The sequence below is a fragment of the Alligator mississippiensis genome, chromosome 15, assembly GCF_030867095.1.
Source record: "Alligator mississippiensis isolate rAllMis1 chromosome 15, rAllMis1, whole genome shotgun sequence".
NCBI lineage: Eukaryota > Metazoa > Chordata > Crocodylia > Alligatoridae > Alligator > Alligator mississippiensis.
Window position 1 is genome coordinate 24,082,028 of NC_081838.1, and position 25,073 is coordinate 24,107,100.

The 25,073-nt window shown below is 49.2% G+C and overlaps 1 protein-coding gene and 1 long non-coding RNA gene across 2 annotated transcripts in view; one reads left to right on the top strand and one right to left on the bottom strand.

Moving 5' to 3' along the window:
* LOC132245498 (uncharacterized) lies at positions 1–5,502 on the top strand. The gene is made up of 2 exons (XR_009457227.1): positions 1–186; positions 3,363–5,502. It is a non-coding gene; the product is annotated as an uncharacterized LOC132245498 (long non-coding RNA).
* LOC106737995 (zinc finger protein 420) overlaps positions 3,740–25,073 on the bottom strand; it is a 27,711-nt gene continuing 6,377 nt past the window's right edge. The window contains 2 exon segments of the mRNA XM_059717855.1: positions 3,740–8,132; positions 8,134–9,028. Of these exon segments, the coding sequence (XP_059573838.1) occupies positions 7,052–8,132; positions 8,134–9,028 (1,976 nt within the window). The 3' untranslated portion in view covers positions 3,740–7,051.

The following is a 25,073-nucleotide window of genomic DNA, read 5'->3' on the forward strand; positions in this document are numbered from 1 at the left end:
ACCCCGACCCGCCGCGGGATCTCCCTCCGCCTGGCGACGCCTGCGCACTCACTGCTCTGCCTCTGCCACTGCCCCGGGCTGCTGCCACCTTGAGCCTGCGCAATGAGCTCTCTCTCAACGGAATCCCCTCCCCTCTGGGGGCGCACGCGCAGAGAGGAGCCCTAGTACCCTAGCGAGGGACTGTGGGTGAGCTGGAGGTTGTTGGCGGAGTTGGATGCGCGCGCAGCGGCGGCGGGCGGGAAAAAGGCAGCGAAGCTACAGCCCCCTGCGCTGTCCCTGAGGACGGGGGTCCTGGGGGCTGTCCCCGCGCGGCCCGGCCCGTGTCCCCTCGCGCTGCGGCCTCATGCGGGGCACCTGGGGGCAGTCACCCCGGTGCGGGCGCTCCCACGCAGCAGACCCTGAGCTGCGGCCACAGGACAGCTGGGAGCAGGCTGCGCCAGGGCGCTCGCGGCGACATGGCCGGCGGCGACTGGCACCAGCGCCGTGCTGGCACGTTTTACCTTGTGAAAGGCGGGGGCTGCTCCTTAGCCATGTGGCGCCGCACGGGGCCGGGACCGGCGCCCAGGAGTAGTGCTGCGAGCCAAGAAGCGCTGAAGCGATTGTGTCCTGATCCGCCAAGGAGGTGGTTGGGGCCTGTTGCACATGTGTGGGCGTCTGGGCGTTGCACCGCGACCATCTCCACGGGCCACACAACGCCCCAGGGCGCCGGTGTCTGCCCCGGAGACCCCGGCGTGAGAGTAACAGGGCAGAAAATGCTAAAAATGTTATTTATGTGTGTGTATTAGTGTGTGTATATATGCTTTTAATGTACATTACCCACCCAGAGTCTGGAATGGGCTAAGGGAGGTAGTGTTCTCCCCTACCTTGGGGGTCTTTAAGAGGGGCTCAACAAACACCTGGCTGGCCCCAGCATGTTTTCCTGCCCAGGGCAGGCGGTTGGACTCAATCTACAGAGGTCCCTTCTAACCCCAAATATCTATGAAATCTATACATATATATGTATGGGTATGTGTACAGGTATATTTTATGTAGAAATATGTTGTGTATATGTGTCTGTGGGTTTATATATTTGTATGTGTGTATATACATGTATATGTTTATGTATATTTGTTTATATGTATACATCTGCATATGTGTATGTGGCTTTTTGCAGGTATATGTTCCATTATCTGTGTACAGAGGTGTATATTATATGTATGTCTATATATTTTATGTGCGTGTATATGTGCACATACGTATGAGTCTATACTTACATATACATGTATACAGATGTGCACGTGTATATATCCACCAATGTGTGAATACACATGTGCATGTATATGTATGTGTCTGCCTGTATGTGTCTGTACATGTATGCATATATCATCTATCTCTACAGTGGTGATGTGTAGGGAGTGCATGGGGGTGTACATGCTCCCCCACGAGAGCACCAATGTACCCCCCTGACAGGCCACGCTTACTGCTCAGGCAATGGGGGGGGCAGTCAGGAGCACCAGTGGGCCCCACCCCCGCAAGCACCAGCCAGGGAGTGGGAGCACCACAGCCATTTCCCAGCTGATGTGATTGGCTGTGGGGGGACCCCTTGATCACTGACTGGTTGCTGGGGAGCCATGTCCCCCCCCGACTAAGGTGGCACCAGTCACCCATGTACACCTTTATCTATATAGAATCATAGAAAGAAGGACCAGAAAGGACCTAAGTCTAGTCCCCTGCCATGGACATGAGCTCAACAAGGTATTTGTCCAGCCTCCTCTCAAAGACCACCAGAGATGGCGACTGCACCATCTTTGCTGGTGGCGTGTTGCAGATTGTAGTTACCTGTACAGAAAAATTTTCCCTTATGTCCAGTTGAAACTTTTCCTTGACTAGCTTGTGTCCATTGGTCCACGTCTTCCCAGGGGCAGGGTAGTTTCTGAAAAATTGCTCTCCTAGATCGTGGTGATCTCTCTTGACATATTTGTAGGCAGCTGTCAAGTCACCTCAGCCTTCTTTTGCCCAGGCTGAACAAACCCAGATCCCAAAGTCTCCCCTCACAGGGCCTGTCCCCCAGGCCCTTGATCATGTGCATGGCCCTTCTCTGCACCATTTGGACAGTGCCCAGAATTAGATGTAGTACTCCAGCTGTGCCCTCACCAACACTGAATAGAGGGGGAGAAGCATCTCTCTGGATCTGTTGGCGACACACCTGCTGACGCACACCAGAGCTCTATTTGCTCTGTTGACAGCTTCATCACACTGGTGGCTCATATTCATCTTCTGGTCAATTGACACCCCCAGGTCCCTTTCGGATGCGGTGCCAGCCAGTGTACCACCAACCATCGTATATATATGGTGAGGGTTCTTCCTACCTAGGTGAAGGATCCAGCCCTTGTCCCTGTTGAACCTCATGGTTTTGTTCAGCCCACAGAACCAGCCTGTCAAGGTGTTCCTGAATCCTTGACCTGTCCTCCAGTGTACCCGCTTGTCCTCAGCTTGGTATCATCCACAAACTTAATTATTGTACTTTTCACATCCTCGTCCAGGTCCTTAATATAGATGTTGAAGAGCACAGGCCCAAGCACTGACCCCTGGGGTACACCACTGGAGACAGCCCATCAATTATGACTCATTGGGTTTGGCTGCTGAGCCAGTTCTCAACCCCCCCCTCATTTTAGCCTGGTCTAGGCCAGTACTCTCCAACTTAACACAGGATTTCATGGGAACCAGTATCAAAGGCCTTGCTGAAATCTAGGTAGATGATGTCCACCTCCTGTCCCATGTCCAGGTGATTAGTCATATTGGTCATATTAGGACACCAGGTTTGCTAGGCATTACCTCCCCATGGCAAAGCCATGCTCGTTGCTTTTCAGTACCTCACCAGAGACAAGCTTGTGGCTGATGGCCTCCTTGACAATTTTTTCAAAGATCTTCCCCAGTACTGAAGTCAGACGGACCAGTCTATATTTGGCAGGGTCATCCCTCTTTCCCTTCTTAAAGATGGGAACCACATTCACTTTTTCCCAGTCATTAGGGATGACAACTGAGTTCCATGTTTCCTCGAACAGCCTTGCCAGAGGCACCGCTATGAGCTCAGCCAGCTCTTTCAGCATGTGTGTCTAGGTGTATGTTTGTATGTGCACATGTATATGTGTCTGTGTGTATGACTAGATGTGTATATATATTTGGGTATGTGTATATGCATACCAGGGTGTGTGTGTCATAGGGAGCCATGGGGAAATAGAGCACAAAATGGATCCAGACCCACTCGGGGTGTCCCCTCCCTACAGCTGGAGCGTGAAATGTTACCGACATTGGATGGGGGCTGACAACAGACTGCATGTCAATCCCTGCTAAGATCTGTTTCTTTCTTTTTCCCACCTCAGGCGGAACATGAAACAAGCACGGAGAAGATGCCCACACTGGATGGATGCTCACGTTTAACACAGTTTGTGACAAGAATAGGGCTGAGGGGAAACCATCTCCTGCCCAGCCTGGACTTCCTCCTTTGGTACAGGTGCGTTCTTCAGCCTCAGGTACCTCTTCTGCCCCTGGGAATCAACCCCTCAGATGCATTTACACTGGTCTTGCCTCCTGCAGCCCCTGTTTATTGTGGTTTGTACAGCGCTGAGCACTGAAGTTCCCTGGCAGCATGCCTTGCTGCTGCTCCTATACCAAAACAGCCCCAATATTTTCTCAATGTTTTTGCATAGTTTTGCATTTTTCTGCACATAATTTTGAGTTTTTAGTTCTGCAATGAAAATCACAATCAACTATTTTTTTAATAGCACAACTAATCACAATAACATTTTTAAAATTGTTTTGACAGCCCTAATGAATAGCCATAGTGGTAGCACTAATAATAATAGCGCTAGTAATAGGAACATTATTACTACTAGTAATATGGTTATATTAATAATAATACCAATAGTCATAGAATAATATTTGTTATTACTACTGCTATTGCTATAATAATAATAGAAACAGTAGTAGTAGTAATAATAATAATATCTAGAGTAGTAGGAATAGTACTATTCCTATTTGCACTACTATTGCTATTACAATAATAGAACTAGCAATAGTAATAATGACATTACTACTATTTTTTGCATAATTACTAGAATAGCTATTATAATTAGAGCAGCAAATATAGCAATAGGATATAATATTAATAATAACAGTAGCAGTGATAGCAAGTCATAATAACTACTACTATTATGTAGAGGCCTTTCCCAGCCCATCCAGAAGACTCAGCACAGCCCAGTGCCCATATACCCAGTACCTCAGAGGAAGGCTTATAAACAGTAACCCCCCTGACACATGTAGCAGAAGCGGGTGGGGGGTAGGATTCCTGCCTAGCTCCACGTGGCAACCAGAAAAGCTCAGAAGCCTGGAACAACCCCTTGGAGAACACAGGCACAGCTACGCCCAGGTCACCCCAACTAGTGGCTATGCAACCTCAAGTTGAGGACCGATGTATGCATATTCAGGTACCTTTTTCAGGTAATGTTTAGAGCTGTTGCTCCTTGTGGGGGATCCAGCCCTGTGAGCCCAGCTGGAGAGTGATGCTGAGCTCCATGAAGAACCTGGAGGGTGTTGGGTGCTGGACAAGAGGCAGCAAGCTTTCCTGGACCAAAAGGAGACACAGGACACATGAGTCTAACGTGTAATCACTCCCACATATGTCTACCCTGCCCTGGGTCCTGGTGCTTTCTCTAGTGAGGAGACAGAGGCAGCTTGAGCTCTGGGTGGCTCCTGGTCAGATAAGCAGGGGCTGAGTGTTGCCCCCTTGAAGCAAAATCTCCCAGTCTGCCTTTTCAGCTGGCCCAGTGCCCCAGAGAGACCTGCCTCTCTATTCCCATCAAAGGCTGCTTAGGACGGTGGCGATGCCAGGATCCCAGTATGTTACACCCAGGATGTCTCTGAGGGATGTATTTTATCTGGACAAGAACAAAAGAAGCCAAAGCAAGTTCCTCTACACGAAACACAGTGCAGTGGGATACTAACAATCAGGGAACATTCCCGAGACATGACAACATCCTGCATTTCACCCAGAGGATGTCCTCATACTCTCCTTGCCCTTCCCCAGGAGAGGCAGGACCTGCCACAGGCTGCCCCTCCTTCCCCCAGAAAAGGCACTCTACTGGCCCCTGGCCACAGGCTCCTTCCAAATGGCAGGGTCCTTGCTGCGCAGTGGTACAGGGGAGTGAGGCCTCGAGTGTGACCGACTTCTGAGCCCAAGGATTTTGAACAACCTTTGGACCACAGTGAATCCTTGGAAAGGGAAGAGGCTGGGAAATCACAGGGAGCTCTGCTCTGCTTGGTTCCCATCTCAATGCTCCAGAGAGGGCACAGGGATACTGTGTTCAGTGCTGGGGCTTTCTGAGCAAAGAAAGCATTACAGTGTTGTAAAGGGTAGGAGGGCAGGAGAGCAGCAGGCACCCAGGGGTGCAGAGTTCTGGAGAGAGGCTGAGAAGCAAAACCTGCCAGATTGGTAGCAGTTGGCAGCAGCAGCTCCTTGCAGACCCCGATAGGCACAGAAAGCAGCCAAGGACAAGCTGTGTGGGCATTTGGAGCCAGCTGTCCTGGGGAGGGCACTCTATTGGGAAGTCGCTGGTTCTCCTCCGGAAGCACCAGCTGCTTTTAAAGAATGATGCGGAAGGCACAGGCTCAAAGGCTGATACAAAAATCGTATTCTCCCAGGATCCCCCAGAGTCTGGGTTGGCCTCTGCTATTGGTGTTTCCTCTTAGTCCCTCCCCGCAATCAAACCTTTGGGGACAGCCTGTAGGTTCTTTGGTGCCTGTCGCAGGGCACGTCAGTGCCTGGCTCCTAAGAAGTGAAAACTGCCTGGGAGAGAGCCCTGGCTGAACATAAGGGGGACAGCTGCAGGTTGCTGGGGCAACTAATGGGAGTCAGCTGGCCAGAAGGGGGCAGGGCCTGGCCCTTATAAAAGCCCAAGGCTGAGGCCAGGCTGGCAGTTCTCTGCCAGCAGCCGGAGAGGCAGGAGCTCGTTCAGCCAAGCTATGGGGAGAAGTCTGAGGGGCAAGTACAGCTCATGATAGCCCTGAGAGGATTGGGCACTAAAGGTTTAGCCAGGGGGCTTTATGTTTGTGTTACAGCCAGGAGGCTTGTGTTTGTTTGGCTCTGTTATTACCCCCAGAGGCTTGGGTGAGGCTGTAGGAGGCCTCAATCACAGGGACCCCAGAGAGTGTGGGGTGCCCCAGCACCAAGAGGGCGCATTATTTGAATAGCGCCAGGGAAGGCGCCGCTCGCACACCAGTGCGTGAGCGACTGGTGGCGAGGAGCGCGGCCAGTGGGTCGCGGGCGCAACCGGTGGGTTGCAGACGGGGGACCGAGACCCTAGATTGCGTGCGGGGTACATAGACCCCAGCCCCAGAGAAGGGCGATTGAGCCCAAGTGGGGGCATAGGACTTATAGGGACCTGCAGCAGTGTGCGGGGACCCCGGCGCCCAGGAGGGCGCAGCATACGGGGTGTATAGACCCAGCCCTAGGGAGGGGCATTTCTGAAGCCCCAGCGTGGGCGGGGCGAGCTCCCAGGATGGGGGCCATTTTGTAAGCCCAAGCGGGGCACAGCCAGATGCCAGTGAGGGCGCAGTTTATAGAGGCATAGACCCCGGCCCCAGAGAGGGGCGATTGAGCCCACGTGTGGGCATAGGGAGCCCCAAAAAGGGGGCAGCATAGTGAGTCTCCGAAAGGGGGCAGAAGAGAGATGACAGCACTTACATCTGCAAGGCTTGGGCTGCGGTATTAGGGGAGGTTGGAGCCGCAGAGCGCCCTCCCCGGCATCGGGGCATTATAAATGGGCAGCCTCCCGCTAATTAATTAATTAACATCAAGACGTGGCAGGCAAGAAGGCGGGCGGTTGCCGCAGGAACAGGTGAGCGGGCCGCAACTTGGCTCGGAAGCGATGCCTGTTACAGTGCCCTTCCAGGGCCAAAGGCTGTGTGAACTCTTTCTGCACTCCAGCAGCAAGAGGCTGCTTGTCTGAATGCAACCACCAGTGGGTGGTGAACAGGTAGGCATCCCCAAGCCCTCCCTGGATTGCTGGCAGAATTATGGGTGGTCCCAGGTGTGGATGCGCTGGTGTTTTGCCAGGGTGTAGGAATGGGTGAAGTTTTTGCCACACCTAGAGCACTGATGTGGCTTTTCCCCTCTGTGGATGCGCTTGTGTCTGGTCAGGCAGGAGGATTCATGGAAGCTCTTCCCACACTCAGAGCACTAATGTAGCTTCTCCCCTGTATGGATGTGCCGGTGCCTGGCCAGGGTGTAGGAGTGGGTGAAGCTCTTCCCACACACAGAGCACTGATGCGGCTTCTCTCCTGTGTGGATGCGTTGATGCTTGGCAAGGTTGGAGTAGTCACTGAATTTTTTCCCACACTCAGAGCATTGATGTGGTTTCTCCCCTGTATGGATACGCTTGTGCCTGCCCAGGTTGGAGGACTGGCTGAAGCTCTTCCCACACTCAGAGCAGTGATATGGCTTCTTCCCTGTGTGGACACGCTGGTGACTGGCTAAGGTGGAGGATTGCATGAAGCTCTTCCCACACACAGAGCACTGATGTGGCTTCTCCCCTGTGTGGATGCGCTGGTGCTTGGCAAGCTGAGAGGAATGGAGAAAGCTCCTCCTACACTCACAGCACTTATGTGGCTTCTCCCCTTTGTGGATGAGCTGGTGCTGGGCCAGGTAGGACGACTGGGTGAATCTCTTCCCACACTCAGGGCACTGATGTGGTTTCTCCCCTCTATGGATGCGCTGGTGCCGTGCCAGACTAGAGGAATGGGCAAATTTCTTCCCACACTCAGGGCACCAATGTGGCTTCTCCCCAGTGTGGATGCGCTGGTGTTTGATCAGGCTGGAGGATTCAGTGAATCTCTTCCCACATTCAGAGCACTGATGTGGTTTCTCCCCTGTGTGGATACGCTGGTGATTGGCCAGGTTGGAGGACTGGCTGAAGCTCTTCCCACACTCAGAGCATTGATATGGCTTCTCTCCTGTGTGGATGCGCTGGTGCTGGACCAGGTGAGAGGACTCAGTGAAGCTCTTTCCACAATCAGAGCACTGATATGGCTTCTCCCCTTTGTGGATGCGCTGGTGATAGACCAGGCTGTAGGAGTGAATGAATCTCTTCCCACACAGAGCACTGATGTGGCTTCTCCCCTGTGTGGATGTGCTGGTGCCTACCAAGGCTAGAGGAGTGGGTGAAGCTTTTTCTGCACTCAGAGCACTGATGTGGCTTCTCCCGTGTGCAGTTGTGCTGGTATTTGGTCATGCTGGAGGATTTTCTGAATCTTTTCCCATCCTCAGGGCACCTAAGTGGCTTCTTCCCTGCATGGAGACACTGGTGCTGAGCCAGGGAGACAAAATGGGTGAACATTTTACCACACGTGACACAGCAATAGTGACACTTCCCCCTGTGCAGATATTGGTTCATGTCTAGGTCCAAGGGGCATGCAAATCTCTTCCCAGATCTGGTGTAGCGGGAGTGCAGCTCTCCAGAATGGATTTTGCAGTGAGCAGCCAGGGTCGAGAGGCAGGTGAAGCCCTTCCTGCACTTGGCGCGCAGGTGGGGCTTCTCCCCAGCGTGGCTTCTCTTGTGCAGAGCCAGGAGTGAGGGGCAGCTGAAAGTTTTCTGGCACTCGGGGCAGGGGTGGGCTCTGCCTCTGGGCTTGGCGGGGAGCTTCTGCTTCCTTTCGAGGTTCTCCCCGCTGGTTCGGCTCAGATGCAGGGTCTCTGTACACTGGAACTTTCTCTCGTGGCTCTTCAATGCCACAAATCCTTCTCTGTGCCCAGGGCTGTCTCCGAGTGCTGTCCCTTGTCTACTCTCATGCCCAAGGGGAGATGGCGCCTGCTTCAGGGCTACATTCTCCCTCTGCTTTTGGGGCCTCCCCTGACTCTTGGGCCTTTGTTCCTCTTCGGGTCTCAGGGACTCCATCTTGCCCAAATGCCCTGGGGAAGTCTGGGCTGGCTCCAGGTTTGCAGCCCCTTCTTCAGGACTTTGCTCTTCCATTGTGCTCAGTGGCCAGGTGCCTCCTGTGTGGGGAAGAGAAAGTCCAGGTTAGTCCCTACCCTACTGGCACAGGCCAAATGCTGCTATTCCCTCTGCTGTCATGGGCCTATGAGCACGACTGCACCTTGGCACTTACATTTTCTTAAGAGAACAAGCTCTTCCTGGCAAAACCTAAGTGCTGGGGGTGAGGGAGGGGCACGTCCCTGCGCCAGGATAATATTCCCTGCTCGGTGGAGGTCAGAGCCAGAGTCTCAGGGTTTCTGGCCCATCTGTCAGCCTCATCCCCTCAGACCCTGCTGCAGGAAACCCATGTGGGACATGTATGGTAGGACAGGATCTGCATGGCTCCCTGGACTAATGGGCCCAGGAGACTATAGGCAGAATAGCATAAAGGAAGAAGGAGTCTCTCTTAGGGCTGCTCTTTCCCCAGCAGCATCAGCAGCTCCATGGGGAGATGATGCTGAGCCCTCCACCTGGCTCGGCTGACATGATCTCGAAGCCAAAGTGCATTGGTGGGACTGTTGTCCTGTGATTGCCCGTGATCTCAGGCAGTCCTGAGAGCAGCATCTGGTAAGAGGGTGAGCAGTCCCATGATGGATTTCTGGGGCCTGTCAGCAGTCAGGGGTGTGTGGAGGGCATGGCCCTACACTGGACCAGCTACTTCTCCTTGGTAGAAAAATTCTGTGTGGTTCATCCCTCCTGTCTCCAACACCTTCTCTGGGAGGGAGGGACTGAGCAGAGCTGTGCTTCCGTTCTGCCTCCAGGGAAACGTAAGGGACACAGGATGAGGCCATGAGGCTTTTCCTCTGCTGATGAGGTCCAGGTGGCCTCCACATCACTGGAATCTGCACCGGGACAAAGACTTTGGCATGAACCTGCACATGGCCCCTGTGCTAAGTCCCAGGTTCTGTGACAGCTCATGGCCCAGACACAAAACACAAAGGCACAAACCATGGGGGATGCACCACTTCCTGCACAAATCCCATTTAATGGTCCCATGGGCTGAATGAAGCCCACGACCAGGATTCAACACTTCCTGTGTTCCAGGTTAACCTGACAGAGACACCAGCAAAGCCACAGCCTCTCTCTTTTAAACAGTTTCCACCCACCATGCTGAGTTTCAAGGGGGACTACAAACCCCATCATGCCTTGTGTGGAAGAAGAAAACCCAGGCCTTAATTTCTGCTGACTTCTTTGAGTTAGTGTACTATTTGCTAATAATTGCTTTTTCCCCGCCTATTTTGCAATCAGCTCTTTCTCCCGCCCTTTTCTCTTGTTGAGCTGAGTAGGCCTATGAGGTCAATAGGTCAAACCACAGTCTATGCCCTCTTGCATCTTTCTGGTTCAAACCAGTTTTTCTTTGACTTGTTCTATCTTGCGTCATGTGACCTGAATTGAAACATAAAAAGCTTGCTTTAATTGTCTGTTGGGGGGGGGCATGTGGACTGGTAAGAGGAAGCTCTGCCTGTTCAGTGTTCTCCCCTGCAGCTGCTTGTATAATATAGGTCTCTGACAACTTCGTGACCAAACAATAAAGTGAAGCTTGTTCCACAATTCTTGGTGCCGTGACTCGGATGGCAATGCCCGGCTGAAGAGTACCAATGGGCTTGCAGACCGTTCCCCTTCAAAACACCAGGCACCAAATCAAGGTAAGAGACCTTTTAAAATCTCTAAAGGAGTTATTGGTGGAGGACTGCCCATGCGGGTTGGGAAAACCAGTTCGAGCTTACGCCATCTAAACTTTTGAAATACAAACTTGTCAGACACTCTAAAGGATTTGTATGAAACCAGTTTACAATTAAAAGAGTAAAAGGAAAAGTCTAGACTAAGGAATATAAAAACCTAGGGAATAGTGTAAGTGTTTTCCATGGTGTCGCTGACCAAGGCTGGGACTAAAGAAATATTCTTGAACCCTGTGCCTCAGTGCAGAAGTTCCCTTGTGTGAAAGAATAAAAGTCCCTGACCAGGTCTGAGACTAAGGTTGCATCTAGCTGCCCCAAGGCTGTCTAGAAAGGCAGACTTGAAAGCAAGGGGGCCCAACTGGAACCTCGTGACCCAGCGGACAGGTTTATCCTTTCCCCATCCACAGAAACCGTCCAGGTAACTGGCAGTTAATGTGACCAAATAACTGTTAGGATGCCGCTTCGTGCGCTGCCCTTGGTTCAAAATTGGCACATCAAGTCCCTTACCCTCTTCCCTGTGTGAGTGCCCTGTGGGAATTGAGGGATGGGGGGGCTCTGGGTCAAAAGATGTCCCAACCCCGCCAAAAGGAACCCCAGCAGGTTATATGTATGCGCATTATGGTCAAAAATCGTGTAAGTTTTTAGATAAATGGAATTGGTATACCAGGGATAACCCTCCAAAGCAATTTCCTTCAGAAGGAACTTTTGATCTCAATAAACTGATCCACCTCCAAAAAGTTCTAGAGTCCCGAGGTAGCAAGACCCCTCAAACTCAATGGGATGTCTATTTTGACTGGTATGAAGAAGGTAGTAAGAGGCAACAAGAATCCCAGGTAAGGAGTCTTAAGGACTCCCAAGAAAAACTAAAAGCAGAAATTAAGCAACTGAAAAATGGCCCTGGCCCTGGCCAGGCTAATCTTCCCTCAGCACCTCCTACCCCTTTATATCCCCAACTAACTCATGAGACCGAGATCAAAAATGAGTCTGTAGAAGATATTCTAGAAAGTACTACTTGTTTGGCCCAACCACCTTACCCTGAACACCTTCCACCTGAATTGGAAACTCCACCTTGTAGTCCGGAGAGCGCTTCTGCAGGCTCATATTCCCCTGTGGGTTTAAATAACAGTTGCCCTAAAAAGCGCCCTATTATTCAAGTACTGTTCCGCCAATTACCAGGCGCACAAGGCTTGGTAACAGTACATGCCCCTTGGACACCTGGAGATTTAAGAAATCTAGTTAAAGAATTTCCTAACATCAAAAATAAGCCCCAGAAGTTTAAAGACGAGCTCCAAACTGTTATTAACTGTTACAACCCTACATGGTCTAATATGAACCAACTTTTGCGTGCCGTACTTCCTTCTGAAGTCCAACAACGCCTAACAGATGAGGCAAACTGGCCACAGCGAGACCCTGGTCATGGGACAAATCTCACAACCACCCGACACCGTTTACTAGAAGCCATTTCTGTCGTATGTCCTAAGAAAACTGACTGGGCTAAAATTAATAATTGTAAACAAAATAAAGGAAAGTCTCCAGCAGACTATTTAGACCGACTCAAAGAAGTCTTTGAAAGTTGCTCAGGAACAGATGAAGCTACCCAAAACGCTTGGGAAGCAATTACAGCCACATTTGTCCAAGGCCTACAGCCTAAATTAGGAGACCAATTTCATAACATCTATGTGGGCTAGCAAACAAAACCATTAAACGAACTAGTTATGGTTGCCAACCATTGTTTAGCGTGGGTGGAAGGAAGGAAGGAAGGAAGGAAGGAAGGAAGGAAGGAAGGAAGGAAGGAAGCCCAGTTAATGGCTTTGCAACTTCAAACTTATCACCCCAGAGGACGTGGAAGAGGGAATTCACAAGGCCAAGGAAGGGGACGCGGGTGCTGGCAGACAAGTGTTTCCTCCATTGACCGTTCTTCCTGTTTTTATTGTGGTCAAACCGGTCACTGAAAAGAAGAATGTCCCAACAGACCGCATACCTCTACCCCTTCAACAGAAAACTCTGCAGATCAACAACATCAGCAATTCTCCCTGCCTCTTCCCCAAAATTCTTTATCTTGATATTAGGACCGCCTGAGGGATAGTAACTTCATCCTTTCACCACTCTTACCCATTGATCAGTCTGGACCCTTTGTAAAATATACCATAGCGGGAAAAAGGGTAACTTGCCTTGTTGACACAGGGGCAAGTCGTTCCGCTTTGCGTCTTTCTAATCTGCCCAATTCACCTCTTTCCGATGCTGTTGTTAATGCTGTTGGCATTTCTAATCAAGTAATTTCTCATCCTGTAACTCGACCCTTGTCCGTCATTCTTGATCCTATCTCTGACCACCATGCCTTCCTTTTAAGCCCTTTTACCCCTGTTAATCTTTTACGTCATGACCTACTTTGTAAACTTGGTTGTACTATTTATGGTACAGGGGATGGAGTTTTCCTTGAAGTACCAGCAAAAAACAAATGCGCAGTTCTTGCTGCTATGATTGAACCAGCAACCCCACCTATTTTTACAACAAACCCTGATTTCAAGGATAAAATCCTTAAACAGGTACCCCCTGTCCTATGGTCACAGCATGCTAATGAAGTTGGGCAAATACACACCGCTGAACCTGTTAAAATTCGTCTGGATCCACGAAAGCAGCTCCTGCGCATTTCCCAGTATCCTCTCAGCTAGGAGGCTAAGCAAGGAATGCACCAGTCATTTCTTCCCTCCTTCAACAATGTATCTTGATCCTCACTTCTAGTCCTTGTAATACTCCAATTCTGCCAGTTAAGAAATCAGGCAAAACTACTTATTGCTTTGTGCAAAACCTGCAAGCCATTAATTCTGTTGTCTTACCTATTTTTCCTGTAGTACCTAACCCAGCTACCATTCTTTCTTGCATCCCACCGGAAGCTTGTTTCTTTACTGTTGTAGATTTGCGTTCTGCTTTTTTTTTTTTTCAGTTCCTATTCATCCAGATAATCAGTTTTTGTTTGCATTTACTTATAAAGGCTTACAGTATACTTGGACTAGACTCCCACAAGGGTATACAGAGTCCCCTTCTATCTTTTCACAAATTTTAAAGAAAGATTTAGACAACATTCAGTTCAAAAACTGTTCTGTCCTTATCCAGTATGTCAATGATCTTTTGCTTGCCTCACCTTCCTTTGAAGCCTGTAAAATTGAGTCTCGGCACCTTTTGACTTGTCTTGCTCTAAAAGGCCATAAAGCTTTTTAAAAAAAACCTTCAGCTCTGCTTACCAAAGGTTCATTATTTAGGCCATAATATTTCCACTGGAAAACGTCACCTTTCAACTGCGCAAGTTAAAACAATTCTCAAAATCCCTCAGCCCACAACTCTCTCTCAAATGCACACCTTCTCAGGCATGGCCGGATATTTCATAGATTTCATAGACATTAGGGCTGGAAGGGACCTCGGAAGATCATTGAGTCCAGCCCCCCACCCAAAGGGCAGGAAGTCAGCTGGGGTCATAGGATCCCAGCAAAATAAGCATCCAGTTTCATCTTGAAGGTGTTCAATGAAGGCGCTTGAACAACCTCCGGTGGCAGGCTGTTCCAGACCTCAGGGGCTCGGACAGTAAAGAAATTCTTATGTCCAGCCTGAAACGATCTTGTAGTAGTTTGTGACCATTCGACCTCGTCATCCCTTGGGGCGCTCTGGTGAACAAACGTTCCCCTAGATACTGGTGGTCACCCCTGATAAACTTGTAGGTGGCCATCAGATCACCCCTGAGCCTGCGCTTTTCCAGGCTAAAGAGCCCCAGGGCTCTCAGCCTGTCATCGTAGGGTCTGCTTCCCTGACCTCTGATCATGCGCGTGGCTCTTCTCTGGACTCTCTCAAGCTTCTCCACATCCTTTTTGAATTGTGGAGCCCAAAACTGGACGCAGTACTCCAGCTGCGGCCTCACTAAGGCCGAGTACAGGGGGAGAATGATGTCCCGGGATTTGCTTGAGAAGCATCTATGGATGCAAGCCAGCATTTTGGTCACTTTACTAGCCACAGCATCACATTGCAGGCTCATGTTCATCTTGTGGTCAATGATGACCCCCAAGTCTCTTTCTTCCATAGTGCTAGCCAACATAGCACTGCCGAGCCTATAAGGATGCTGCGGGTTTTTCTTCCCAAGGTGGAGAACCTTGCATTTATCGGCGTTGAACACCATCAGATTCTTGTCCGCCCACTTACTGAGCCTGTCCAGGTCAGCCTGGATCATCTGCTTGTCTTCTGGTGTGGATGCTTTGCCCCAAAGTTTGGTGTCATCTGCGAACTTGGCCAGTCCGCTTCTGACTCCAGTGTCCACATCATTAATGAAGATGTTGAACAGTATGGGTCCAAGGACAGAGCCCTGGGGGACCCCACTAGTCACCGGACACCACGATGAGTGACTTCCATCAATTACTACCCTCTGGGTCCGACCCCGGAGCCAATTTTCCAGCCAGTGGAGGACCCAAGGCAACAATTGGCCAGTTTCTCCAAGAGATGATCATGGGACACCAGATCGAAGGCTTTTTTGAAGTCAAGATATATGACATCAATCTCATCTCCCTTGTCCAGGTGATAGGTCACCTGGTCGTAGAAGGAAATGAGATTAGTCAAGCAAGACCTACCCGCAACAAACCCGTGCTGGCTATCCCTTAAGATGTTGGCGTTGGCCAGTCCATTAAGGATGGCCTCCTTAATAAACTTTTCTAAGATCTTCCCCAGGATAGAAGTCAGGCTAATGGGCCTATAGTTAGCCGGATCCACTTTCCTCCCTTTCTTGAAGATAGGCACCACATTGGCCTTCTTCCAGTCTTCGGGCACTACACCAGAGCGCCAAGAGTTTTCAAAGATCCGCGCTAGAGGCTGGGCTATGATGCTCGCCAGCTCCTTGAGTACCCTGGGGTGAAGATTGTCAGGGCCGGCTGACTTGAAGGTATCCAGCTTCTCAAGATGTTCCTTCACGAAGTCAGCATTAATGGAGGGCAGGGGATCACCCTCACCCGGACTTCCCGGCCCTGTAGCGGGCATGGGCGTCCCATGGGGCTGATGAAAGACCGACGCAAAGTACCTATTTAATAGGCTGGCTTTTTCCTGGGCGTCAGTTGTCAGTTGCCCCATCTGGTTCAGCAGGGGTCCAACGTTGCCCCTGCTTTTCCTCTGGCTCCCCACATATCTGAAAAGACTTTTTATTGTCCTTGATGCTCAAAGCTAGCTGGAGTTCAGTTGCAGCCTTGGCTTTCCTGGTCAGCTCCCTACAGGACTGGACCAGTGCAGAATAATCCTCCTTGGAGGTGACTCCCATCCTCCATCCTTTGTAGGCCTTTCTTTTTAGCCTCAGGAGGTCTGCTAGGTCCCTGGAGAGCCGGGGGGCTGCTGTGCCCTCTTGCTGCCTTTCCTCCGACATGGAATAGACTTAGTTTGTGCATTGAGGATCGCTCCCTTGAGGAGCAACCACTCTTCTTGAACTCCCCTCTCCCTGTGGTCACGGTCCCTTAGGGCCTCACTGACAAACCTCCTGAGCTTGTCAAAGTCGGCTTTCCTGAAGTCAAGGACTTCCGTGTTGCTGACCGACTTGCCAGCTTTTCGGCGGATGGTGAAGGTGATCAGCTCGTGGTCGCTGTCACCCAGCTTCCCATCGATCACTAGGTCACCGACTAGGTCATCCCCAGTAGCCAGTACCAAGTCGAGCAGCGCTTTGCCTCTCGTTGGCCCATAGACTTCTTGAGTCAGGTAGAGGTCATCCACGCACGAGAGGAAGTTCTGCGACTGCTCAGATTTTGCTGAGTGATCCTCCCACGAGATGTCTGGGTAATTGAAGTCACCCATGACAACCATGGTCCTAGAGCAAGCTGCCTCAGCCAGTTCCCAGGCAAACTCCTGGTCAAGCTCAGGACTTTGGGTGGGAGGTCTGTAATAGACTCCCACCATTGTGTCCCCTGTGCCGTGTTCCCCACGGATTTTAACCCAGAGGGTCTCCAGCCGTCCACCCTGGTTGCCAATATCGGCTTGCAGGGATGTGTAGCTTTCCTTAACATAGAGAACTACACCCCCGCCCCTTTTCTCTACACGATCCCTCCTGTACAGGGTATAGCCATTTATACCCATGGTCCAGACATGGGTGGAGTCCCACCAGGTCTCCGTGATCCCTATGACATTGTAAGTGTTTGCACTGAGCAGGAGGATGAGCTCCTCCTGCTTATTCCCCAAGCTCCTGGCATTAGTGTACAGGCAGGCAAGTGCCCCCTGGGGGGCTCCTTCCTTGCCCACAGATTTTACCAGGGCTGGGGCCGGGGTGGGCTCCCTTGAGTGCCGTGATCTGCTGGCTTTGCAAGGATTGCTCAGTGGGCCAGCAGTGGCAGTAGTCCCCCCGTCCCCCAACGGGCTTAGTTTAAAGCCCGGTGGAGCAGGTCAGCCAGTCTGGCTGAGAAGAGCCTCCTCCCTAGGGGAGAGAGGTGGAGGCCATCTCTTCCCAGCAGCTCGCTGCCTCTCTCGCCAAAGAGCGGGCTGTGGTCATGAAAGCCAAAGCCTTCCTGACGACACCAGCGCTGCAGTCTTTGGTTGACCACATGGATCCTCCTGTCCCTTCTCAGCCCATAGCCTGAGACTGGGAGGATCGACGAGAACACCACCTGTGCCCCCAGACCCTTAAGCCCTGCTCCCAAATCCCTGTAGCGCCTCATGACCTGGCTGGGAGTGCTCCGAGCCGTGTCATTGGTGCCCACATGAATAAGGAGCATGGGATAGTGGTCTGTGGGTTTGAGGAGCTTGGGGATCCTCTCCGCAATGTCCCGGATGCGGGCCCCTGGGAAGCAGCAGACTTGCCAGGCTAAGGGGTTAGCTAAGGGGTATATTGCTGCCAATTAATTTTGGGCTATGCCTCAACTGTATAACCCTTGCAAAATCTTACCTTAAAGGACACCCCTGAACCTTTGCAGTGGTCTCCAAAAGCTGAAAATGCCTTTTCTCTCATTAAAACTGCCCTTTCACAGGCACCCACGCTGGGACTTCCTGATTATTCAAAGCCTCTTACACTCTTTTGTCATAAAAAAAAAAAAATGGCTTTGCTCTGGGGGTACTTACTCAATCCCATGAAGATAAACATCGTTCTATTGCCTACTATAGTACAGCCTTAAATCCTGTAGCAACTGGGTTTCCACCATACCTTCAGGCAGTTGCTGCTGCTGTCATTCGTGTAAAATCATCTGCAAATATTGTTTTAGCCTCACCCTTAACTGTTGCTGTACTCCACTCAGTGGCCGCACTTCTTTTAAAAAACAAAACCCAACACCTTTCAAATGCTCGTTTAACTAAATATAAAATTCTGCTACTTTCTGCGGCCCACAATTCTTTAGTTCGGTGCCCTGTACCTAATCCTGCTTCCTTGTTACCTGCACCTTCTGATGGCAAGCCTCATGACTGCCTCACTGTTACCACTCATTTAACTTTACCTCAGGTTGATCTTAAGAGCATTCCAAATGCTAACCTAGTCTTGTATGTTAATGGGTCCTGCCTAAGAAATTCCAAAGGCTCTCTTGTTGCAGGTTACGCTGTATGTTCCCAGCACGAGGTACTCAAAAGTAATTTTTTACCTGCTGTCTATTCTGCCCAAATTGCTAAACTTGTTGCCCTCACTCATGCCTGTACGCTTGCTAAAAGTAAAACTGTTAATATATATACAAATTCGCATTATGCCTTTGGTGTTGTCCATAATTATGGGCAATTATGAAAACAATGTGGGTTTCTTACCTCAAATGGCACACCCATTCATAATGGTTCTTATGTAGCCGCCTTATTAGATGCCCTTCAATTACCTGTTGCTGTTGCTATTATTAAATGTACTGCTCATCAATCTTCCCAGGATGAAGTTACATGTGAAAATACTCTGGCTGACTCTTTCACCCCCTCAGGCTGAGCAATTGTTCTTTTCCCATACCTATGAGCAGTCTCCTATTGCAACTCTTCATGATGTTGCACTCCTCCAAGATCAGGCTGCAAATTCTAAAAAAAAAACACCTGAAGACAGCATGGGTGCATATTACACCCTGATCACCTTTGGCACTCCCCGGACGGCCGCCTGGTTGCGTCCAAGGTTTCATAGATTCATAGATGTTAGGGTTGGAAGGGACCTCAATAGATCATCAAGTCCGACCTCCTGCATAAGCAGGAAAGAGTGCTGGGTCTAGATGACCCCAGCTAGATACTCGTCTAACCTCCTCTTGAAGACCCCCAGGGTAGGGGAGAACACCACCTCCCTTGGGAGCCTGTTCCAGACCTTGGCCACTCGAACTGTGAAGTTCTTCCTAACGTCCAATCTAAATCTGCTCTCTGCTAGCTTGTGGCCATTGTTTCTTGTAACCCCTGGGGGCGCCTTGGTGAATAAATCCTCACCAATTCCCTTCTGTGCCCCCGTGATGAACTTATAGGCAGCCACAAGGTCGCCTCTCAACCTTCTCTTGCGGAGGCTGAAAAGGTCCAGTTTCTCTAGTCTCTCCTCGTAGGGCTTGGTCTGCAGGCCCTTGACCATACGAGTGGCCCTTCTCTGGACCCTCTCCAGGTTATCCGCATCCTTCTTGAAGTGCGGCGCCCAGAATTGCACGCAGTATTCCAACTGCGGTCTGACCAGCGCCCGATAGAGGGGAAGTATCACCTCCTTGGACCTATTCGTCATGCATCTGCTGATCTGTTGATGGCTTCATCACACTGCCAACTCATGTTCATCTTGGAATCCACTAGGACTCTAAGATCCCTTTCCGCCTCTGTGCCACCCAGCAGGTCATTTCCTAGGCAGTAGGTGTGCTGGACATTTTTCCTCCCTAGGTGCAGCACTTTGCATTTCTCCTTGTTGATCTGCATCCTGTTGTTTTCTGCTCACTTGTCCAACCTATCCAGGTCTGCTTGCAGCTGTTCCCTGCCCTCCGGCGTGTCCACTTCTCCCCATAGCTTTGTGTCATCTGCAAACTTGGACAGAGTACACTTCACTCCCTCGTCCAAGTCGCTGATGAAGACATTAAAGAGTATCAGTCCCAGGACCGAACCCTGCGGGATCCCGCTGCCCACACCCTTCCAGGTCGAAACCGACCCATCCACCACGACTCTCTGGGTGCGACCCTCTAGCCAATTCGCCACCCACCGGACTGTGCAGTCATCCACATCACAGCCTCTTAACTTGTTCACCAGTATGGGGTGGGATACCGTATCGAAGGCCTTCCTGAAGTCTAAGTATACGACATCCACCCCTCCTCCTGTGTCCAGGCGTTTCGTAACCTGGTCATAGAAAGAGACTAGATTGGTCAGGCACGATCTGCCTGCCACGAACCCGTGCTGGTTTCCCCTCAGCATAATTTGTCCTGCCGGGCTCTCACAAATGTAAGCCTTGATAATTTTTTCAAAGACTTTACCAAGGATGGAGGTGAGACTGACTGGCCTATAGTTGCCCGGGTCCTCCTTCCTCCCCTTTTTGAAAATGGGGACCACGTTAGCCCTTTTCCAGTCCTCCGGGACTTGGCCCGTGCGCCACGAGCGTTCGAATATTCCTGCCAGTGGCTCTGCAATGATGTCGGCCAGTGCCTTCAGCACCCTCGGATGGAGCCCATCCGGGCCTGCCGACTTAAAGGCATCCAGTTCTTCCAAGTGACTCTGCACCACCTCAGGATCTACGTATGGAAGTCTGGCGCCTTGCTGCTGCCTCTCTACAACCCCAGGGAGAGACTTGTCGTGCCCCTCGCTTAGGAACACTGAGGCAAAGAACTTGTTGAGGAGTTCAGCCTTGTCCCCCCTGTCCGTCGCCAATTGTTTCTGCCCATTTAGCAGCGGTCCTATTCCTCCCTGGACCTTCCTTTTACTCCCAATATATCTAAAAAACAATTTCTTGTTGTCCTTTACTTGGGTTGCCATCCTCAGCTCCATGGTAGCTTTGGCCCGCCTAACTGCCTCCCTACAAGCACGAGCAGAGGAGGTATATTCATCTTTATCTTTAAGGTCTTACTTCCCTACCTTGCTCGCGTGTACCACGGAGTGGCCCATGTGAGCAAAGGGGGAGATGATTGCAGCTATTCAACCCGATTGGTATGCTCCAAATTTTCCTTCCATAGCTCAGCACTACTGCCAGGCTTGTCCTGTGTGTCAAGTCCATAATGTAGGCAAACCTGTTAAAACTAAGAAAGCCGCACATCCCCCACCTTGGGGACCATTTGTAAATATTCAAATTGACTTTATTCAAATGCCGAAATATTGTTAATATTAATATTCACTTGTTATAGTTTGTATATTTTCAAGTTGGATTGAAGCTTATCCTGTGGCAAGGGCCAATACTAAAGCTGTCACTAAAATCCTTTTAAAGGACCTTATCCCGCGATTTGGAATCCCACTTACCATCAACAGTGACAGGGGATCTCACTTTACTGGGCAAATTATGCAAGAAATATGTAAAGCCCTGCAGATTCAACAGAACTTTCACTGCCCTTATCACCCAGTCAGCAGGTGCTGTAGATAGACCAAACAGGATACTGAAAAATAAGCTAGCAAAAATCTGTGCTGAGACTGATTTAAAATGGCCAGACACTCTACCATTAGCATTAGTGAGCATAAGATCCACCCCTAATCGGAAGACTGGACTCAGCCCACATGAAGTCCTAATGGGGAAACCTATGCAACTTCCATCCTCGCCACCCTTATCACCTTCTCAGATTAACATCCATTTAGCTAATGATCTTGTTGTATTACAGTATTGTCAAGCATTAATGAAATGTGTTAAGGCCTTTAGTTCACGGGCCTAAAAAGCTTTACCCAGAGAGCCTAAAGAAGCCTGCCATTCCTTACAGCCAGAAAATTGGGTTCATGTAAAAATCCACCAAAGAAAATCAGCTTTAAAACTTTGCTGGAAAGGTCTGTTCCAAGTTCTTCTCACCACTAACACTGCAGTAAAGCATCGGGGACTATCTACTTGAATCCGCACATCGCACTGCAAAAAGACTGTTCCTCCTGACAAAACCAAGGATTAAAGATTAAAACTCCAAGAAAAGAGCCCATTAATAACCAAACATGGAGTCCCTCCTATTAACTGTTTGTATTGGACTTTTAAACGTGGCCTATGGCAACGTGTTTTTGTCTTTAATTAACCAAATTAGGATAAACTTAAACATCTCTCATTGTTGAATATGTAGTTATGTCCCTATCCATTCTACCGGAGAGATACCCATGATACTAGTACCCTTGAATGCGACCCAAATGTCAGCTCCTTATTATTCACCCTTTCATGGGAACGAAACTTGGCAAAATATAAATTGTAACCGAGCTGACTGTACGACTAGCGTGTACCACCCCTGGAAAGTTTTGTTGGACCAGTAACGAATCTCGTGTTGCAGTAGGAGTCAGTAAGTGTGAAGCAGAATTTAAGGTAAGTGGTGCTCGGCTCTCTAACGGTTCCTGGATACCTGGTTATTCTCCCATTTCGGCTGAATATTTAGGTTATTATTCAGCGTGGATGTTAAAACCAGTTTGTAACTTTTCGGTTACCGCACTAGTTGGTCACTATTTTGTATGTGGAAATAAAGCCTATAACAATCTTCCTTCTGGTTGGGGAGGAACATGCTATGTCTCTGCAGCATATCCTGCCTTTACTATTAGATCTCACCTAAAGAAAGAATTCGCAATGTTTGCAAAATCACAGAAAATCAAAGGTTTTGGGGTATAATGTTCCCCAACTATGGCACAGGCTTAGCTATGTCCAAAATAAAAAAAGTTGCAGCATCCCTAGAGAAAATAGCTAATGCTACTGCCACTGGTTTCCGTGAAATAAGTAAAGAAATAAAAGAAATAAGACAAATGACTCTACAAAACAGACTCGCCTTAAATTATATATTAGCTAGCAAAGGAGGTATGTGTGCTTTAATAAAATCAGAATGCTGCGTTTATATACCAGATGTTTCTAGTGCTATTGAGAACCAGGCCAAAATTATTGAAAAAGAAGCTGCTAAACTACACCAAACCGATCAATGAAGTCTTTGGAACTGGTTTGGCAGACTTGGGGCCAAATTATTTTATATCGCAATCATGGTCCTCGGCTTTATTCTCTTTCTACAAGTACTTCTTTTGTTGCTACGCAATTGTAACCTTAGTGCATCCTGCAAAAAACACAACAGATATTTCTAACGTGATGCTGGGTCAATTGAGATTAGTCTCACAGTTGTTCCAAAGTGTAGTGAGCATGTTTGTTATTACCCTGAAATAGAATAGTTTTCTGATAGCATACTGTTAACAATAATTTGAATTATTAAGTATTAGCTTTGCAGCTGAATACAAGGCATGACCTGTGGCCTAGCAATGCTGCTGACCACAAGGCAGAATGATAGCTAAGCCTTTGCTTGTGTCAAGTAATCATTTTAACTGTGTTAAGCATTTTTTGAGTAAAATGCAGCAAGTGGATCTGTGTCTGTGTGCTGTAAAATCAGCTACAGCAAAGAACAAGATAAGACAAAGAAGCCATTGTTCTAAGCACAGTGATCGTGTCCTTAAGAAGTATCTACTACTGCAAGTTCTTGCTAACATATCATAATGTTACTGTTACTTAACTTTTAGCTTTTTAAAAGTGCTAGTTCAGCTTAATAGAAATATGCTGTTATGAAGATCTGTGAAGCACCGCCCAAGTATTGCTTTTGTTAACCCTGTAGTCTTGCCTTATTGTAAAAAGTATAAAAGATCGCCTCACCCTTGAAGGGGGGCCATTTTGCCTCTTTGCTGGCTTAATGGTCATTGCTCAAGCAAATAAACTGCAGTAAACTTTACCCGTGTTGTCTGGTTCCTATGCAGCTAGACAATGAACCCCAGGGAGTTTTCTCCCACCACAATTTGGCGACCCAGATGGGACCTGTCTAGCTTGGAGCCTTTGGAGACCTCCACCCCCTGACACCCCAGCGTGCACCAGGTGAGTTCACCTATTTGGGTCAGTCTTGGGAGGTGGATGGTCCCCTCAGGACCAATAAGGCGGGATCCTCAAATCGGGTAAAGGAACGGTACTGGCGAGTACCTCAGGTCAGGTATGTTTTTGGTTTCTATCTGGTTTCTGGGTTTCTGGTTTTACCTCTAGAGGTCTCTGGAAGCAGTCTGAGGGTGTCCGTCTGCTACTTTAAACGCTGTTAGAGCCGGCAGCCTAGCCGAAAGGCGAAAGACATGGATATAAGGTAGAAATGCTGTTATAACGGCCAATGACTAGGGTCTTGGACTCGAGATGCCCCTCCTCACAGAGAAAGCCAGCGGGGTCCGAGAACACCGGTTGTTGTACGTGGACGAAACAGCTTCTAGGCAGGTAGGACTTAGGGAAATAAGACTGCTTGTGCTTGGATATAATCATGGGTTCTAGCCTAGGATATTCACCCCTTGATTATATGGTCAGGAATTGGAAACATTTGGAGGGACGGGCAGAACTGTCCAAGTCTCGTATGGCAGAACTCTGTTTAATTAATTAGACGTCTCATACGTCTCAGTTAGATTTGGGAAGACAATGGCCAGAAAATGGATCATTTGACCCAAATTGCCTGGCTGCCTTACAAAAGATCTTGGAGGACTGTAACATGCCCCAGAAGAACAGTTATTGGAGCTGCAGGGTTGTTCATACTGTTTGTGCTGATTTTGTTATAATATGGCTCTTATAACTATGTTATTTCTAATCTTTCTCTTTGCTGGAGAAATAAGTCTTTCACAGGGGTCGGCTATAGCTACTAGTTGCTGCAGATGTGCTAATCCTGGTGCCCGAGGTTTTCGTGTCTGGATAAGCAATTCAATCAAACTCTCTGAAATAGACGAGAAGGTCAACATTGCCCGCTGATCTCCTCCCTCACATTGCTATAGTTCAGCAGAAGTCCGAGTATTTACTTACGGAACAGAATATTGTATAAAGCCTAGCCACCCAGTTTTCAGACAATTTGCAGAGTCTCCTCAGGCTAAGCCTACTCTTAAACCTACTGTTGCCCATATCTCTGATAACAATATGTGCCTCCAATACGTTGAGAGAGCTGCTAAAGCAAAAAACCAAAGTAACTGTTGGGTGTGCAGTCATTTTCCTCTCCACACCCAAGGAGGAATTTCCATGACTCCCATCGAGTCACTTTTAAACCCCTCTAATAACCAAGCTTGGGACCAAAGTCAGCAGGAGTTCCTTTTAGTAAAGCCTGTTGTTGGAGATTGGTGTTTCTATGTAAACTGCTCAGTATCAAACTGCATCAATTTAGGCACCAGCATATGTCACCACTATTTTACTAGTTCAATTGGAGGAGACTGGCGTAATAATGATACAGCAACTCCTACCTGTTGCAGCTCTTACAATGATTTCTACAGCAGCAAAATTTAACCAAGGGCACTAATCCTATCTGTACCCCCATCTCCTCTTTAAATAATACTTTGTGAT